At 43.0% G+C, this 17,336-nt stretch overlaps 1 protein-coding gene across 1 annotated transcript; it reads right to left on the reverse strand.

Annotated features, from left to right (window-relative positions):
* Nucleotides 1–2,666: 2,666 nt before the first annotated feature.
* On the reverse strand, nucleotides 2,667–12,716 carry si:ch211-161h7.5 (uncharacterized). The gene is made up of 7 exons (XM_063206266.1): nucleotides 12,617–12,716; nucleotides 11,767–11,911; nucleotides 9,347–9,460; nucleotides 8,913–9,057; nucleotides 7,962–8,110; nucleotides 6,713–6,852; nucleotides 2,667–3,621 (listed from the first exon to the last, which is right to left on the reverse strand). The coding sequence occupies exons 1-7, from the start codon at nucleotides 12,714–12,716 to the stop codon at nucleotides 3,467–3,469; spliced, it is 948 nt and encodes a 315-aa protein (XP_063062336.1). The 3' UTR covers nucleotides 2,667–3,466.
* Nucleotides 12,717–17,336: the final 4,620 nt, after the last annotated feature.

The raw sequence follows: 17,336 nt of genomic DNA on the forward strand, positions 1-17,336 counted from the left end.
TTCTTCTTCGAGGGCTTACATGTCGCGCAGTTTCCGAGTGCCGAACCACGTGAATGCTCTGTGGCCCCCTACTGGAGATTTACTGAAATGGAGGCCTATTTTTATTTTGTAGAAGTTTTTTTTTTTTTTTTTGGGGGGGGGGGGGGGGGGGGAGGGGGAGGGGGGGGGGGGGGGGTAAGTAGAAAGCCTGCTAATTCAAAATGAATGGTCTGACCTGTCAGGGTAGCACTTTATATACAAATATCTGATGTGCATTTCTGTAGGCCTACCACAAAACAAAACAAAAACCACGACCCATGTTGGATTCCAGCTATTCTACTCAAAATCTTGAATATTATCTTGTAAACCATCCTTAAAACTTACTATGTGCTAACAGAGAGGATTTATAGAGGAGAGGCCAAACTGGCAGCTTCTTCCGGGTGGTACTGTCCACGGGGCGGCATGTTCAAGCAGAGGAGAGCCGTCAGAATGAATGGGGGTCCTATGAAGCTCCACAATAGACGCAACTGATGTGTCCGATATGGAAGGTCACCGGTTTTCATTTTATTTTTCCTAAAGGAAGTGTAAATTGCCCTTCCAAATGGCATTTGGTTTGATTTTTTAAAGTCATTGCATTTTTTTAAAAACACGCATTTTGTGCATGAATAACGTGAAACTCAATTACCCAGAATGCTGCACGTGAGCTCTGTACCCGGGTGATTCTGGAAAACAAACATGGCGACAACTCGCTTTTACTACCTTAAAAATGTGTTAATCCGACGCTAGATTTCTTAACTGATGAAAATCGAAGGCAGAAATCAACATTGTAGTGTCTAAATATGAGGTCGATTGGTCTATTTGTGGCGTACATCACGATCGGCCGAGTTGTTGGCCTCACGTTTGTCAGTTTGTCAGTTAGCTTGTGGCTAGGCTACGTCTCGCCGACGTTAGCATCCGGTTTAGTTCCCCATTCACCAATTGGATGTCGTCATTTCCTTAGCTAGAAGCTAGTGAAGACTGACTCACAAATGTCGAAGCTGTAAGAAACTAGACGGATATAACTCCTAGGTTACTGTGTTTTAAATTGTAATGTTTAATTTGCAGTCAGAGACGACCGTAATATGTCCAGGTTTCAGTTGCTAGGGAGGACTTATTGTGGGCCATTAGCCCCAGCCCAATAGGGGAACCCCAATCTGCTCTGTCTGAACAGCGCCCCTAATGCAAATCCATTGAACTGCGGCCAAATTTTGTATAATGGGGCGAATAGCCTGTGGGACGGCTATAGGTAGAAAGGCTATGGTGCTAACCGGAGTCCTGTGTGTTCATTTTAAAAAGAATCGGAGAGCGCGGTGTCCAATTTTCGAATTAAGCCGGTTTATTCTTCCAATATAAAAAATACAAGGTCATACATTAATGTTTAAATGATTAAAGCATTGCCAGAGTTCTGTAGTTTCCATCTTACCCTAACCACCAACAGATCAGAACTCTCTATCTTTCCCTGTGCTCTTGCTTAAAACTGCTTCCTTGGGTGTGTCTGAGTGTCTGGCCCAGCCCTTGGGCCTTTGTCCATTGTAGTCATCCTGATATTCGCTTGGTGGGGTCTGGTTCTTGGTCCATCTTCCTGGTTAACGCTTACACATACTGAAAAACAGATGCCCAAACCTCTAAGACCAATTGCCTATTCATCATGTAGAGCTTGGCAGTTCCTTGTGACCTTTCTGACCTTTGAGGTGGTCAGTGTGGGGGCATACCAGTTAAGGCACTCATTAAGTATTTAGCATCAAATCATCAAGTTTTCACATCCCACAAACTTAAAGATATCCAAAAGTCTACAAGTCATCAGATTAATCACATATAGCTATAAAACAAAAGTATCTTATTACAACACACAAACACACAGTAGTTTTAAACATCCTGGGACACAGAGACACATACTTAAACAAACACCCCCCCACACACACACACAGACAGTGGGGGTAGCGAAACTCTGGGCACACACTCAAGCACACAAATAAGAACACATGCTCTGTTCTCTTACACACTCTGAAACTTAGCGAAGCATTCAATTTCTCTTAAATTCTTATCCTGTCTAAGACCATACTCCTTAGTCCAATACAAAGTATTCTATTACCCAAATAATACTTCTGATATATTTTGACTATAGATTATGCATACATATTCAGTGAATTGATTTACTAGTAAAATATTTTTCAAATGAGCACTTATTATTATGTCACTACATTGATTTCATTGCTAAATTATGACTCATATATCTACAACCATCACATAGGCTAGTTGTCTGCCTGCTTCTCTTCTGGCATTTCACTCTCACTGGGTTGAAGTCTCAATCTCTCAGCTGGTCCATACATCACAGACTGCAATTTTTAAATAGGAAAAAAATATTCCATATATTTGAATGGAAAATATAATACACAATTACAGGACACAGAACACTTATTTCGGCCTCAAATTTGGGCTTGTATATTCGTACAGAAATTTGAAATAAACATTGTTTTAGCACAGCTCTCTCTCTCCCTTTTTCCTTTCCCCTCTCTCTCTCTCACACACACGCACGCGCACACGCACACACACACACACACACACACACACAGCCATGTTCTCTCTCTCTCTTTTGTTAACATGTAATAATAAACACCACACATAAAATAGCAATACATTTGAATTTATTTAACACAATATCAGGTGATCATATAAAACACATTTCATGTATACAAATAAAAAAAATCTTTTAATTATTTCAAACTTACATAACCAGTAGTCAGAAGTCAGTAGCATTTCCACAACCACAGCAAAAAAAGTGAAGGTTGGGCAAAAAAAAAACAACAACAATAACAACCACTTTTGTTCCTGTGGTCACGTCTGTACAGAACTTATTCAAAAAAATATCATAGCTTGTGTACAAAATATACAGCAATAAAATACTTTTTGTCATTACCTTTGTCAGTTATTACATATAACAAAACATTAATTTGTGGCACTGGACTGTAGCTTCTGAATCCAGATTGCCCATCATCACTGTCGACGGGTAGCTCACACTGACACCGCAGCACTCCACACCACTCCATAGATATGAACACTATAGTCCATGGCTGAATCTCAAATGGTGCACTTGTGCACTTTAGTGTTCATGTTTCAGTGCGTATGCCGTATTAGTTGTGCACTGAAACATAGTGCCCGAAGTGCACAAGTGTGCCATTAATGAGATCCAGCCCATGTTCAAACTTTTGGCATGGTCCAACCCAGGGCACCACCATCTTGGGCCAGTATCATGATATTTTACAGGATATTGTGGGTATCACATTGACAGCAACTGATGGCAGCAATATACTGGCTAAACATAGCGACTATCGGACTTGAAGCATTCACTCCAATACAAAGGAATAGTGGTCAAAGTGGCATTTAGTGCTTATATCTCTGGAGTGGTCAACGTGGTATGTTCATATCCTTGGAGTGGTCAACCCATCTTCTAGGCATAGATCTTCTTCTGCTTCTCGGCGATGTCCAAGGGTGACAGGTCAGCGGCGGTGGCCATGCTGGAATAGATTGGCCTCTTCAAATGCCTCCAGATAACCAGCACCACACGCACCAGGAACAGGCTGCACGCCAGAGCCAGCAGCACAGCTGAGACAGAGAGAGAGAGAGAGAGAGAGAGAGAGAGAGAGAGAGAGAGAGAGAGAGAGAGAGAGAGAGAGAGAGAGAGAGAGAGAGATTTTTAAAAAGAGTTGTTACAAACCAAATTAAATCTAGTACTGGTCAGTCATTCCAACCCTAATAGACTCATTTACTGTTTGTACACAGTGCTGTGACATAAGTCTCTTTTATATTGAGTTCCGTGTTCTGTTCTAGGCTTCATGAATATTCATGAAAGTTGGCAGAGGGTTAACAGAGCTGTCTGGAATGCATTCACATACAACAAGGATCTTCACCTGGGCCATAGGTAGAGTGAGCAGTCGCTGCGAGTGGCCATGATAACACCATGTTCATGGCTTTCACACCATGGCTAATAGCAGGAGCAAAAGAGTCTTCATCAAAATGATAACAGTAACTCCTTACGCACTCAAATGGCAAGGTCAGTCTTCTTGTGAATTGCAGGCTATTTGACATTGAGGTAGGACTGTAGGCTAGATTTTATCCATAGTAACTAGGCCTTCCTTCCCTCTGTCTAGCCAACGTGCATTTGCAAACGCAAATTCATAGCAAGACGTCCCGTCTTCCAAATAGTACTTTCGGGGAGATGTTTATCATAATTTCAAAGCATGCACACCCTCTGAAACGCGCTATAAAATCTAATGAAAGTCCTCTTCTCTGCATATTCAGTTGCATATTCATTGGTCAGGGTGTTATTGTCTTGAGGTGTCGTCTGAGGCGATTCTAAAACCGACCCTGTTAGAACTGAAGATGGGCGGAGTAAAGATCAAAAAAAGTGAAGCCACGCCTCGGTAGAACGCAAAACCCTCAGAACCGGGTCTGTAGGAAGACGCATATATAGTAAATAGGCGAAGGGCAGTGGGAGGGCAGCAGCAGACAGAGATTGCATCTCACTCTATTACAACACTTGTTTGGGTTGGAAGCTATAGACATGAAGCACAAAGCAACTAAGTGGGTACATTCCAATACACAAACTCTTGCTCTTAACTTGCACTTGTGGACTAGTGCTTCGCTGACACCCCGTCTCCCTGTCCCCACTGCCCAGAAACAAATTTTGGAGGCAGGAACAACTTTTGGAGGACAATTCCCCGTTCAATGTAATATCCTGATTGCAAATGAGGAGATGACCTGTGCAAGAGATTTAATTAAACTTCTATCGTCAATGACGTCTTGCGACATCATCACGAGGCCACAAGCACTATGGAGGAAGGGAGTTTGGACAATGAAATGAACCCTGTAACTTAGCCTGATATACATAGTCACTAATGGAGAATGCTGGACTGCAATGACATTAGCCTTAGTCTCATTGCAGGGCCAGCCCCGGGCTGGCCCGGACAAAAGGGGGCTGACGGTGATCTCATCAAAAGGGGGCTAGGTGCTAAAGATGGCCGCCGGGCCAGGTTGTGGGGCTAAGGGCCGCTTTCCCTGGCCCGTCGAATTCGATGGGCCATCCGGGGCCATCAAGCACCGCCGAGGCTCGGAGGCGGGGTCAACCTCTGTGTAATAATGTGGCTGCATGGGGGACTTATCGCTAAATTCTGGGCAAATTATGGTTAAGCATTAGTTTGGGGTGTTTGGCTTTCTTATGGCATAATTTCATAAGATGCAACCTTGGCACTTCTGTTTGTGTTTTTAAAGTTATTTAGCCAACATAACTTTTTTTGTTGTTATCAGGGCATCATGGGCACCACTACACTTAAACTTGGGATGTCATAGCTAAGTCATGTCGGCTTTTTTCTGCTTTTAGCCGCCAACTCTTGTGCCATTATCGTGATTTGGCATGCTTTCCACTGGACACCAATAAAAAGTGTCTCACAAATACTCACACATGACATTTATTATTTAGCTTATTTAGCTTTTGCGCTATTATCGCCGAAGGTCTGGTAGGCTATATCGCACGTTTCAGACAGATCGCCAAACACAGTTTGAAATTTACACAAGGGCTTTAATGTCAAATGGATGGAAATAACATGAATGAATAGACAGGTGGCACGCCGCAACGAGGGGGTGTGTCGCTATGTCCGGGGCTCATAATTTTCTATAGCAACTGATGAAGGTGCTATGTCTCCGGGATTTGGTCTCCTTTCACATGGTAACTTATTCAATTACCTGCACATTCATGTCTCGCTATGTCCGGGGCTCATGCTTCTGTGCGCGATTGGGGGGATTAACTGGGCATGTTCGCACGTCTCCTTCTGTTCACTCTCAGTTGTCGAGCTGCTCGTATTTTCATGCGTCTTTGTCTTCTTAACATGCGCTGCGTCCCATACAGCTTCTGAATCGACAACTTTGCCATGTAATAAAACTGTTCTTGAAAGGCAAGCCATTTTCTTTGCAGTTCTTGTCGTCTTTGTCCGTAGGCTACGAGCCAAACGGCGACCTGCTCCAGCAGAGTTTGCTCAATTTTCTTCTCCTTCTTTGTCGTTGTTCTGTTGTTGTCCTTCTGTGATTTGGGGCGAAAGTGGGCTGTGCCCGACTGACGTTTCACAAACAAGGCGTGTACCTGAATGTGCCTGGGGTCGGCTATGAGTCCGATCAGGCAAAAAATGGCCCGGGGCCGGCAGCTCCGAGCCGGCCACTCTCCTGAGCCCCGGGCGGCCCCGGGCCGCTGAAGCCCGGCTAATGAGACCAAGGCTAGAGTAGCCACGAGGTGGGGCCAGTCTGGAGAAAGGGCAACTCAGTATCGTACCTCCCTTCCTCCCCTTTTGCTTGTGGCCTCGTGATGTGAGGCAAGATGTTATTGATGATAAGTTTTATTATTCAATACCTCACAATTTCAAAACATTTCAAAGGTAATTTTTAAAAGACATTAATTACCAATTACTAAGTAATTCATGGGAATTACATGTGGTTGTACAACCTGGCGTCTGAGTCCAAAAACATGTTGTTGACCCTATTATATATGAAGATTCAACTTTAAGTATAAAGGCCTGTGTTTATACGTATGTGTGTTTATACTCTGTTGCTATGCACCCACGAAGACTCAGTTTAAAGTATTAACGCCTGTGTCATTATGAGACTACGGCCTGTGTTGAAACGTTACAGTATGTGTATTTATACTTACCGATGAAGATGCCATTGCGGCTGGGGGCCTCTGGGTTGAAGTTCTTGGTCATGTTTCCGGTGAGCGCCACAATGACAACGGGGTAGATAGTCAAGAGGTAGCGGACGTGCTTATCCAATATCGTGTTCTCCAAGACAAACCTGAAACACATAATTTATATTATATTATTATATTCATTATACAGTACATTACAAATACATTGAATCCCATTAAATTATAGTGGACTAGAAATGCACTCAGAGAGTGCAGACCTCCGCCAAGGAAACGGTTATCTAGAACAGTGGTTCCCAACCTATGGGTCGGGGGACCCACCCTATGGGTCGCCAAAGATCCACAGTGGGTCGCGGAGCCCTCTTGATTTTAAGGGGTTTCATTTTAATACCATATATAGCCCAGGTTAAATAAATGACAAAGCATTTAAACTAATATATGCTTAGAAGCAACAAAATGTAAGGGATACATTTAACAGTTATTCTATCTTTGACTGAAGACATAAGGAATAAAATGAGGAATAACATGATAACTAAGGAGTTTTCACTGGAAACAGAGTATCATGTGCGTGTGCTCGCGCGATTGGGTCACCAAAGCTTACAATGGTAAAAATATGGGTCCCTGAAGAAAAAGGTTGGGAACCACTGATCTAGAACATTTGACTATGTTAAACCCTATTTTAACTTTATGTCTTTCTGCCTTGTCTTTGTGGAGTTAAAACTGGAATGTCAAAATTCGCCCTGTCCCACAATTCAATTTGCGGTCGCTAGGGGCGTCCAGATTTCTAGGCTAGCAATGGTGAAGAATCTTTTTTTTTTAATCCTGGTTCCGATTCGTGATCCAGATCACCACCAAAATTTAATCACTTGTTCCTTTGGACATTTCCAACAACTCCATAAAGTTTCATCCAAATCAGTTCATGAGTTCTTGAGGTATCCTGCTGACAAACAAACAAATAGACAAACAAACCAATGCGACCGAAAACATAACCTTCTTGGCGGAGGTAACAAGGATCACTGGGTAGATGGTCAGGAGGTAAGGCACATGTTAATCCAGCACCCTGACACACACGGTTATACATTTATAAATGCGCAGTTATCAAAATGTTGTTTTCGTTTTTTGATTGCCATCGGGGTCTTCTTCAGATTCTCCCTGAGTGACTATACAATCACAGCTGGATTTCTAGTCACTCAGTCTGTGCTGGTAGAATCTGATGAAGACTTCTAAGGTTGAAATGCAGGTTGAGAGAGACATGTACCAAAGGAGGACCTCCACCGATAGGATCGAGAGGGACACGGTGCCGGCATCCAATGACGTCAGTCCTCCATTGTAGTCCATGATGATGGTCATGTTGATGAGGGTGGCTATCGTGGTCCATGCGGTGTACACCCCAATGCCATTCAGGACCTGGGAAACGAAACATCATTTAGACATTAGATCATCCATACGGTCAGGGTTGCAGATATGACTGATGATTTCCAGCCCAAAAAGGCTTAAGAACCCTGAATACCATCCAAATTGAACTAATGCCAGGGACACATGAATTTGGCCAAGCGAAGCGAACTTTAGTGCCATTTAGTCCTATGACGGAGGTGAAGGCAAGCGAACAGCAGCAAAGCGATGCAAAAATATTCAACCAAGTTTAATATTATGCAAATGAAGAGGACATTTTGCCTGTGGTGGCTAATCAAATCAACACCATAACTGTTTCCTTCCATTTGATTCGCCGCGACGACCTGATGACGGTTGAGCTGTCAGAATGGTAGACTGAATTTCGCCTCTCTTCGCCCCGCTCATTTCCCCTGTATGTCTCCCAAGCGTAAATCCTATGGATTTCTATGGCAACAAATCTACAGAAAAACACACTCACAGACGGTCATCCATAACGAGGCACAACACGAGGATGGGAAGTTACATGATCAGATGGACCCCTTTCCCCCTATGCTAGTGTGTGCCATCAACTTATGGGCAGACGTGGTCTAATGTTTTCAACACATGCTCTTAAAATCAGAGGGTTAGAGGTTTGAAACCCACCATTAGCTCTCCCTACACCTCTAGCCATGGTTGAAGTGGCCTTGAGTAAGATACCTAACCCCACATTGCTCCAGGGACTGTCACCAATATACCCTGCAAATAATAATAAGTCGCTTTGAAAAAAAGCGTCAGCTAAGTGTAATTTAATGTAATGTAATGTAATGTAATCTCTAACCAGTATCCTCATGAGCCAGAGGTCCACCTTGTGGTACTTGTTGAGCCAGGCTCCGTATGAGTTCAGCCCCACACAGGTGAAGAAAATCATTGAGTAGTTGGAGAAGGCCACCAAGGCCAAAACCACAAATGCCGCGATCATCTCCCTGGAGGGTAAATAAAGGGTTAAACACGTCACTGCAGCCAACATAGCTGTTATACATTTGCCAACATTTTAATGGCAATGGGCGTCACAAAGACTCGAATGATTTTTTCTAATCTGGGGAAACAAATTGAACTAAAACGTAAATAAAATAATACACTATACACTGTATACAGTACACTATATTATATATAGTGCTAAATACACAGTATACTGTAAATGCAAAACACTGTTCACACAGGAGCATGCACACACACGTGCACACATGCACACACACGCACACACACACTTACTGTCTGTCCCAGAGCAGGAGCCATGCGATGTTGATTGCCATATTGAACAGCCAGCAGCAGAAGAACCCATATGGCAGCAGAGGAGGACTGCAGTACATATACCCATAGGCATTCCTGAAACACACATTATTACCATCATTATTATTATTATTATTATTATTATTATTATTATTACCATAATTAATATTATTGCTGTTACCTTCGCCAAGGAGGTTATGTGATAGTTTGAGTTTGTTGTGTATTTATCTGTATTTGTGTGTTGCTTAGTGTGTGGCCGGCCACAAGGGGCTGCTCTCTGAGTGCTTTCCTGGTTATTGTTATTATTGACCTGGCAGGTGGGGACCCATAGGCTGTGGCCATATCTAGCCTGTGCGATAATATGGCCCTGCCTGCAAGTGTCCCCTCTTCCATACAGCACATGCTAGTCTGGGCCTGAATCCAATGGACTTGACCTCTTTAGCTATCGTTAGCATTTAGGTGCAATCAAATTAATAACTGCAAATAAATGCTTTTATTCATTGTGCCTCAACTGCTTGGAATGAGATTCAGAAATCACTTAAGCTTGCTGTTTTTATGTCTGTAGTTGAGTTTAAATCATATCTTAATGACACTATCAAATCTGTCTGCACTTGTTTTTAATCTTGTCATCTCCTTCTAATCTTGTTTTATGTTTATTATTTTATTGCGAAATTGTATCCCTTCATCCATTTTTATCTTTTCTGTTTTGTCTGTGTCCTGTCTGTAACAATGTAATGTGCGCTGCTGACTTGGCCAGGGCTCACTTGAAAAAGAGAATTCTATTCTCAATGTGATTTTGTTCCCTGGTTAAATAAAGGTAAAAATAATAATAATAATAGTAATAATAATTTTAAAAATCCAATCGGGATGGAAGACATTGGGCCAAATGTTAGGTATTATGCATGTGCTCAATTATGTACGTATGTGCAGACCCTCTACATATGTATATACAAAATTAGTTTGCAGATATAGTAAAACCAGATTAGATTAGATTATAGACTAGATTAGATTAGATTACCCTTTATTGTCTGTACAGGAGAGAGATTTTGTGTGGACATGAGAATGAACAAAAAAAAACAGACAAGACATAAGGACCACATGGAAACAAACAAGAAACATACAATACTGAACTAGGGAACATGTAAACATAGATATAGCCCAGTGTTGTTTAGTGCACACAACCCTCCCTCTTGGCCCTGCCACACCACCATTCAGCAGTAATACTACCCCTATTGGATAGATATACCCCTTACTTAAAAATGAATAAATATTATAGATGTGATGCTACACCCTCCACACACACACACACACACACACACACACACACACACACACACACACACACACACACACACACACACACACACACACACACACACACACACACACACACACACACACACACACACAACCATCAAAGACCAGACCACTTACTGCCATAATACAATTCCTTACTAATGAGCTAAAAGTAGAGGCCACATAGGTAAAAGGAGAGGCCATGCAGGTAAAAAGATAATCAGAAGGTCAAAGGGTCATGACCAAGGCAATGTAAGGGGGCCACCCATGTCCACCTCAGTGATGCAAATCTGAACCACAGATAACCACAGACTTTTACAGACCATAACAGTCCAAGGAATAGCCATAGAGGACTACAGATAACCATAGACTTCTACAGGCAGCTGGACCACTGCAGCATATGAGGGGTGAGGGGCATATGCTCAAGACTGTTAACTACTCCATTCTTATCAGTCAGCAGATCTCTGTGCAGTTAAGACCTCTTGTAAGGCTGAAATCATTATCTGTTACCTGCATATCACAGTAGAGATAGCTGAAGAGTGGTCTACAGTACACAATCATTATTATAGTCATATAGAGCAGGGGTGTCAAACTCATTTCGGTTCATGGGCCACATACAGCCAAATTAATCTCAAGTGGGCCGGACCAGCAATGTAACTGCACAATGTCCCAAATTTCTGCTTCGTTATGGAATCACATTGCTAGTCAATCATCTCAACGTGGATGGCAATGGGTATATCAGGAGCATCATCTGCAAATGGTGACCCAAAAAAAAAGAAAGTTGTTCTCAAGACCTAAAATCTCAGGCAACTGCAGCAAATTGTGTAATGGGCTAGAGATTTACTTCTTATTTTGACATTCTTTTTTTCTCTACAAGTGGGGCTGGATTAAACTGTCTGACGAGCTGCATCTGGCCCCCGGCCTTATGTTTGACAGCCCTGATATAGAGTACCTTCTGCATATCTACATGTTATGCTCCCTGGTATCCCAGCAAGAGTGTCAGCCAGACGTTGATGTATTATTATTATTATTATTATTATTATTATTATTATTATTATTATTATTATTATCATCATTATTATCGTTACTATTACAGCATCTGTTACCTCCTGCAGGTCATGCTGCATATGTACGCCAGCATGAGGGTCAGCCAGGTATAGATCACGCCCCAGATGGAGAAGGTCCAGCCGGACGGGGTGATCTGGGTGTCATAGGCGTCCGATATGTCCCCCGTGCCGTTCAGGAAGGGAGCTGCATAGGGAAACACATCAGGTAGAAATACATTTTACAGCAGTTAGTGTCATATGCTGTGTCTCAGATGGTGCACTTGTGCACTGCGGGCACTATATTTCAGTGTGTAGGGCGCTCACAGTGAAAATTCAGTGCATGGAAAGTCCATCTTTCCCTCGACACGACTCTACGCACTGAAGACCTCAGAGCATTGTTTGCACTATGCATTTAACGTCTTGTGCACTGACACAAGTGTGCTGTTTTAAGATGCAGCAATACACGTCTGTATGTCCCCCGTGCCATTCAGCAAGCGAGCTGGGGAAACACAGTGCTGCGTTAGTAAGTCAGACAGACAGACAGACAGACAGACAGACAGACAGACAGACAGACAGACAGACAGACAGACAGACAGACAGACAGACAGACACAGAGCTGAGTTAGTAAGGCAGTCAGACAGACAGACAGAGCTGAGTTAGTGAGGCAGTCAGACAGACAGACAGAGAGAGAGATACAGAGTAGGTTAGTGTCAGCAGGTATTGTGTGTGTGCTTTACTCTTGAATCTTACTTGTGACTTGACATCATTGTAAGTGCCAAACTACATGAGGGGGCTAAGCACTCGATGTCAAAGTCAAATGAAACCAAATCATGCTCTGATTATATCGTGACTTACACAGTCCAGGTCCAATGAAACCAAATAATATGTTTTTCTTTATATCGTGACTTACGCAGTCCAGGTCCGGCTGCTCCATTAAGTCCCAACACCACGATGAATATACAGACAGAGATGATGATGAGCGCCAACCGCCCGTAGCTGTGGTCCCCCATCCTGAAAAGAGGAGGACGACAGACATGATACAAGAGACATGATGAGACTGAGATGACTACAGGTATATCTCACCCAGCGAGCCAACCACTAAAGATGGGATTCCTGGCTCTTTGAGAGGATCCAGATGGATCATAGTAGCTTCTTCCTTTCAAAGATCCATTAAAAAACTGGCTCTTTTGCATGTTTTTTAAATTATTTATACAGTGTTAAGAACATAGCCTTTTTTTATTCCACCACTAGGCCATTTTGTCCAAACAACAACTGATTCTCCTACTCCTTCTAAAGACTGTTTCTGTCACTGTCTGAGGCAGTTTCCCCCCAAGTCACATGCTTAAAACGACTGAAAAATGAACGAAAAATCGATAGAGTGGCTCCCCCAGCCGTGAATCTGTTCGCATCGTTCACTTCTAGGAACTGTTCAAAAGAATCGACTTGTTCATGAACACCACAACACTACCACTGATGTGGTGCCCCATCCTGTGCAGAAGAGTGCAAGAGACTTTCGACTATAGAATAAAGCGGAGCTACTTTGCTGTGTTGTGAGATGTGAATAAGCAGATGGGAATGGTGGTGGAAGCGAGGCACCCACCCCATCTGGTAAAGAGGAGTAGGACAGAACATGAGACAAGAGACATTAGACTGTAAAGAGGACCAGAGACTGTACTGCCCTACAAAGGCAAATGGATTTTCGGTCAAAACTCAATTTTGACACAATACGTAGTTACTGCACTTTGTATTGCACAGTGTAGCATCTACCCATCCTGGCAGAGGAGGACAAGAGACATGACTGTAGGTCTGTAGATGGTTCTCAAACTTTTTGATGAAATGCCCCCTCACCAGTCCTTGATCATAAACATGCCAAGGCCCCCCTGACCTGATCATAAACACGCCAACGCCCCCCTGACCTAATCATTAACATTCCAACGCCCATACCAACAGCATGATAAAGATTACGATAACAGCACAGCCTACTAATATGCCTAACAATACTTTTCTGAATGATTAATGCACAGATTTCTTGAATTATGTGACGGCTTCCATTCATTTTGAATGGGCCTTTCCAACACACCAATTTTTTGACTGAGTCCTCACTCTGAGCTGTCTTGCTCTCAACGCCTGCCAAAGGTTCTCCAAAGGCTCTACGTCAGCTACCTACAGTGGTGATCAGATCACCCATTCAAGAGGTTGGTATTGCTTCTTACATTGTAAGGCAGGTATGAGCAACTGGAGGCCCGGGGGCCACATGCGTCCCAACCTGATGAATCACTCATATAAACATTCAGGTATAAATGCAGATGACTCTCAGAGCAGGGAAGCTTTTCATTGTATATATATATATGTTTCATATATATACACATGACAATTAAAATATCTTGTATCTTGTAAGAAAATGTTATTGAGATTCTCTCAAGGTCGTGGTTATGTGGCCCTGCGATGGTGGTGATTAAAAAAAAAGATGCCGGCCCTCTTTATGATCAAACGCCCATCCCTGTTGTAAGGAGACATCCTGTAGTCGCCTACAAATACAGGTTATTGGACATGCCAGCATTGTGAGGTGTCATTTGTACATCCACTCAGGACACAAGAAGAGTAGAGGTATTTTCACACAGCAGTCATTGTAAGACGGCACTTGGAGACAAAGTGCAAAATGCAGATGTGCCCAGAGTCAGGTAGATTTCACAAAAGGTCAACAACATGTAGAAGTTAATGCTTATGATCTTTCAATATTTACACAATGGGTTGATTTGCATGTTTGCCATTATTTTGCCCCTTCTTTTTAAGCATGTGTCAGCCAAAAAGCCTTTCCCTCACAGCTGTGGTCTGACTCTGCCCCCAAGACATGATATCCAACATGAGCACATGATGAGCTATTCCAAAAGGAAGGCCTACAGAATACCGAGTATTTCCTGCGTTTGTGTATTAAGATTAGGCCTACAAGTAGGCTAACGGTTCATTCAACACGTTGCTTCATTTAATGGCAACTTAAAACAAAATGCATAGGCCTAGGCCTATTGTTATAGAATAGAATAGAAAGCCTTTATTGTCAGTATACAAAGTAACACCCCAACATCAAAACGTGAACTACGAGAGACACACATTTCTGCAGCCTACGTTTCTATAGTTTTGATATTTTAGTCAACTCTCGGATAACTAACAGGCCAAGTAGCCTACACCTACCCCCAGGACACTTCCATGTCAAACGCATGTATTCCGTAACCTGTTGACAGCCGCAACAAGTTCAATAGTATCACGTGCAGCAATGGACAGGGCTAGTTTCATAACCTCAGGTAATGCCGGTAGTCACATTAATGTAAACATTTCATATTAATATTAAGCACTGCGTGAGTTTTTATAGGAATGCCTTACCTTGTGTTCCAGACGTCTCGTCGTGAGAAGCGGGTGTTCGCAGAGTTTGTGTGTGTTGGATAGGCTATTCTGTGGAAGGTGGTGCGGCTGGCTATTTAAACACCTGCGTTGTGTAAGTTGCGAGGAGGGGCGGTTCATCCACACGTGAGGGATCTGACATCCCGATAATAAATGTGTATTATGAAAGCTTATCATGCGGTTTAGGGCACTTATGAAACGCATATTAAACAGTAGGCCTATAGCCGCCTTTATGAAAAAATACCCTTGATGTAAGAGTAACACTTGGTAATAAAACATGTATAAATGTTTGGGCAGGGAGTGCCCAACAAAGAGAGGCAGTTATCTTCCACGAGATTTAGCCTCTCTTTGACCTGCCATTGTAAACGCTGACCATGTTATTCTGAACTGAATTGAGTTGGAATTTATTCTATTTTTTACAAACTAAATTTTACAAAAATATTGTAGGCTAATTTCATTTTTGCAGCGGCACTGATAAAAAAATTGGGCCCCATGAAATATTCAAATTTTGGGCCCCCAAAATGACAAATTATGTTATCAGCATTCTTCCAGGGCCCTGACAGAGCTGTCGGGCCCTTAGAATCTGGCACCCATGCATTTTTGTGCCTTTACGCCATAGGACTGGGTGGGTTGGTAATGACCCAGGCTGGATTTGAACCTGTATCCCCATGGATTGAAAACTCTTTTTCAATCAATATATTTACGGCAATTATAACGTGTCATTAATGTGAAAAAAACACAACAAATTAAATGAAACAGTAAAAATGTATCCCGCATCGCACGTATGACCTACTCTTTTTGTATCCTACACATCCGCACAGTATTGTTGTGAACTCCAGACTCCGCCTCTGTGTGTGTGTGTGTGTGTGTGTGTGTGTGTGTGTGTGTGTGTGTGTGTGTGTGTGTGTGTGTGTGTGTGTGTGTGTGTGTGTGTGTGTGTGTGTGTGTGTGTGTGTGTTACATCTGACCTTAGGATACACAGAGGAGTATGCCCTATCATGTATGCTGATAGTCTATCAGCTCTGTACCTCTGGCTAAAGAGACCTCTGGCTATAGAGAGACGAGAGATCTGCTGCGGCCTGTGGCCAGGGCCAGATAAAGATGGTACTGGGCCCCTAGGCTATAGGTTGCTGTAGACACCCCCCTCCCCCCACCGCCTCTGTAATGCAGTTACCATCCACTGCCTAGCCTGTGTGTTAACCTGGCCCTGTATGCAGCCCATGGCTACTCTGATATCAGCTATACAGTTATAATTTCCCAGCCGGATGCCTTCCCCCACATACCTGAGTAGAAAAGACCTTGGGAATGTAACCTTTGCCTTAAAGCAGTAAGTTGAACTCAGGGGCAGGCAGATCTGAGGGGACTGAAAGAAAATACAAGTCTGTGGCCCAGTGCACTGCAAACACCTGATAAGATATTATTAAAACACACAGATTTATCAATAAGGTTTTATTGAAACACACAGTGTTAGATACAATCTTGACGGTCGTTGGAATTTTCTGTGGGCTAACATCTAGTTTCTCTTTTCATGAATACATGTGTGTCCTGCACTTGGCCTGGGTAAGGGAAGGGGGTGTCATGCATTTTCGTTGGTTTAACCTAGGGGACAGCCATCAACACCAAGAACATCACTGAGCTTGTCTTGCTACTTTTCAAAACCATGCCATTGAACTCAACAGATCGAGTTATTCAGCCCCCTTGACCTCATCACAAACCTGCCAACACCCCCTTCATATTAAAAATAAAATAGATGAATGCCCCCCAATTGCAACTGAGTGTCCCTATCTCACTCTCAGCTGTCTTCTTCTCAACACCCCCCAAGGGCTCCCTAACGCCCTCTGTGAGGCTGTAGAGGTCCCATTGAGAAACTATTATGCATTATAACCTAAGGGGACAGCCATCACAAACAATGAGCCAAGACACCACCAAGCTTGCCTTGTCTCGTTTCTACTTTCACACAGCAGCTATTGAGCTCAAGTGAAGGTATTCAGTTCAGCGGCTACTGATGTCACTGCCAGTACAGCTTCACAGGTCTGACATCAGGAGGGAGGAGAAGGCGTCGCACACAGAAGCTGAATGCAATTCAGAGAAACTGCATTAAAAAGACAAGAATAAAGAAAGAACAAATGCAGTTTCTCTGAATTGCGTTCAGCTCCTTCTCCTCCCTGAATCACTCTTTTGGAATAACGCACCGAGCAAAACTCCTGAAGAAAGACAAAGGTGCGGACGACAGC

Source organism: Engraulis encrasicolus, chromosome 9 (assembly GCF_034702125.1).
Source record: "Engraulis encrasicolus isolate BLACKSEA-1 chromosome 9, IST_EnEncr_1.0, whole genome shotgun sequence".
Lineage (NCBI taxonomy): Eukaryota > Metazoa > Chordata > Actinopteri > Clupeiformes > Engraulidae > Engraulis > Engraulis encrasicolus.